General features: G+C 54.2%; 1 protein-coding gene across 1 annotated transcript in view; it reads right to left on the minus strand.

Annotated features, from left to right (window-relative positions):
- The window catches only part of PEX16 (peroxisomal biogenesis factor 16), a gene marked incomplete at its 5' end in the record, with an annotated part of 5,611 nt that overhangs the window by 1,604 nt on the left and 2,263 nt on the right, over nucleotides 1-1,744 (minus strand). Inside the window, 4 exons of the mRNA XM_010009284.1 lie at nucleotides 179-298; nucleotides 591-663; nucleotides 1,003-1,155; nucleotides 1,593-1,673. Coding sequence (XP_010007586.1) covers nucleotides 179-298; nucleotides 591-663; nucleotides 1,003-1,155; nucleotides 1,593-1,673 — 427 coding nt within the window. The remainder of the gene's footprint in view (nucleotides 1-178; nucleotides 299-590; nucleotides 664-1,002; nucleotides 1,156-1,592; nucleotides 1,674-1,744) is intronic.

The raw sequence follows: 1,744 nt of genomic DNA on the forward strand, positions 1-1,744 counted from the left end.
CAGGACACCTCCTGCCCTGGCCGTTGAATGCACAAACAGCAGTGGCATCTGTTACACAAGGGCTCAGATTAACCTGGTCACAGGCACCCAGACCTCTTCAGATCTACTCACCCTGTCCCCTGATGCTATTTCTGTTAAAAGGCAAATTTTCAGCTAAAGCCCAGCAGGGGCCCCTTACTCTGAGTATCGGTCATAGAAAGGAGATCTCAGCAGGTAATACAGCAGTAGGATGGTTCGTCGTCTCAGCTCCGCTCGCTCTCGCCTGTTTAGGTCTTTCAGATCACTCAGCAAGCTCAGACTGGAAGGAGAAGGGCACAGAGCTAACTCACAGCAACAGCAGCCAGCAAGGAGAAAGTGAGTTTCTAAATGCTCTCCCTTCTCAGCTTCATGCAGAGCAGGCTTCACCAGCCTAAAGCAGAGAGCACTAAGTGTTGCAGAAGATATCTGAATGCGTCAGTCTCTCAGCTAAAGACCAGCCCCTGTGTGCATTTCTCTCAGTGGGGCCTGCCCAGGATTGGAGAACAGGGGAAAGTGTGATGCTCAGCTACGACTAACCTCAAGCACCCACAGAGCCTCTTCCTCAGACTGACCTTGAGATGTCCAGGACTGCTGAGAGGAGCCAGGGTTTCCACGATCTCTGACCCCACACTCCTAAACTCAAGACTAGGAACATACAGTCAAGGAATGGAAAGAACCAGAGACACCTAACAGGAGGCATGCAGACAAGCGCCCCCTGGGTACCAGCAAAGCTCTGCTGAGCACAGAATATACTCTATGGCAGTGTTGGGGCGGGGGGGGCAGGGAAGGGCCTGGAGGACTTGCACCCACAACTCCAGCAGCTGAGGCAAACCTCCAAGGTGTAAGAGGAGGCAGGAGTTCCAAGGCCCTGCCTATACAGAGCAGGGCAGGGAGAGAGGAGCCTGGCACCAGGGCTGAGCCCAAAGCACCCTCTGCAGGCACACAAGGCATGGCCTGAGCCTGCCCGCAGCCAGGGCAGGATACGGTGGAGCAGAGGGCGGGCAATGTAGAGAGATTCTGCGATGGTTTCCTGAAGACCCAGAGGGGTGGGAGGCTGGTTCATCTCCTCTGCTCTTCGGCTCTGCGACTCCTCCCTCTGCTGGGGGGACCCCCAGTGCCGGGACTGCAGGGATGGGGCTGAAACAAGCACATATGGTCACTAACAGAAAAAAAACCTTCCTCCTGTGCTTCCCCGCACCACCACCCTGCTGCTTTCTGCACTGTGAAAGTGTGAAACGGGAAAGCTTAAAGAACTGAGCACACAGCAACTGCTGTGGCTGACCTGCACCCTCACAGCTTGCCTCCAGAGGGGACAGAGCAGGGAGAGGTACTTGTAAGGTCTGTGCTTCCCAAAGCATAACCAAGCTGAATCACACAGCTCACTTGGGAAAATACAACTTAAGTGCTAGCTTTGCAGGGATCCCTGTTGCTTTGATATCCCCCCACCCACAGTGACTGACAAGGTATGTACCAAAAGAAGGTTCTGCTCTTTGCTGCCCACATGCAGGTCACACATAAAGGGTGCAGAGCAGAAACAGCTCAGGCAAGGACAGAAAACAGGCTCAGCTACTTACTGCTCTGGAGAGAGCGCACAACACGGCTGGAACGCTTGCCAACATAGGTCTGATCCTTCCCTGAGGAGTTGTCTTCCATGTCTGTAGCAGAAAACAGCCACAGGGGTGAGGCTTCAAAGGAACATGCCTGACCCCAGAGCTGGCAGCATCTT

This window comes from Nestor notabilis, unplaced genomic scaffold, assembly GCF_000696875.1.
Source record: "Nestor notabilis isolate BGI_N333 unplaced genomic scaffold, ASM69687v1 scaffold33312, whole genome shotgun sequence".
Lineage (NCBI taxonomy): Eukaryota > Metazoa > Chordata > Aves > Psittaciformes > Psittacidae > Nestor > Nestor notabilis.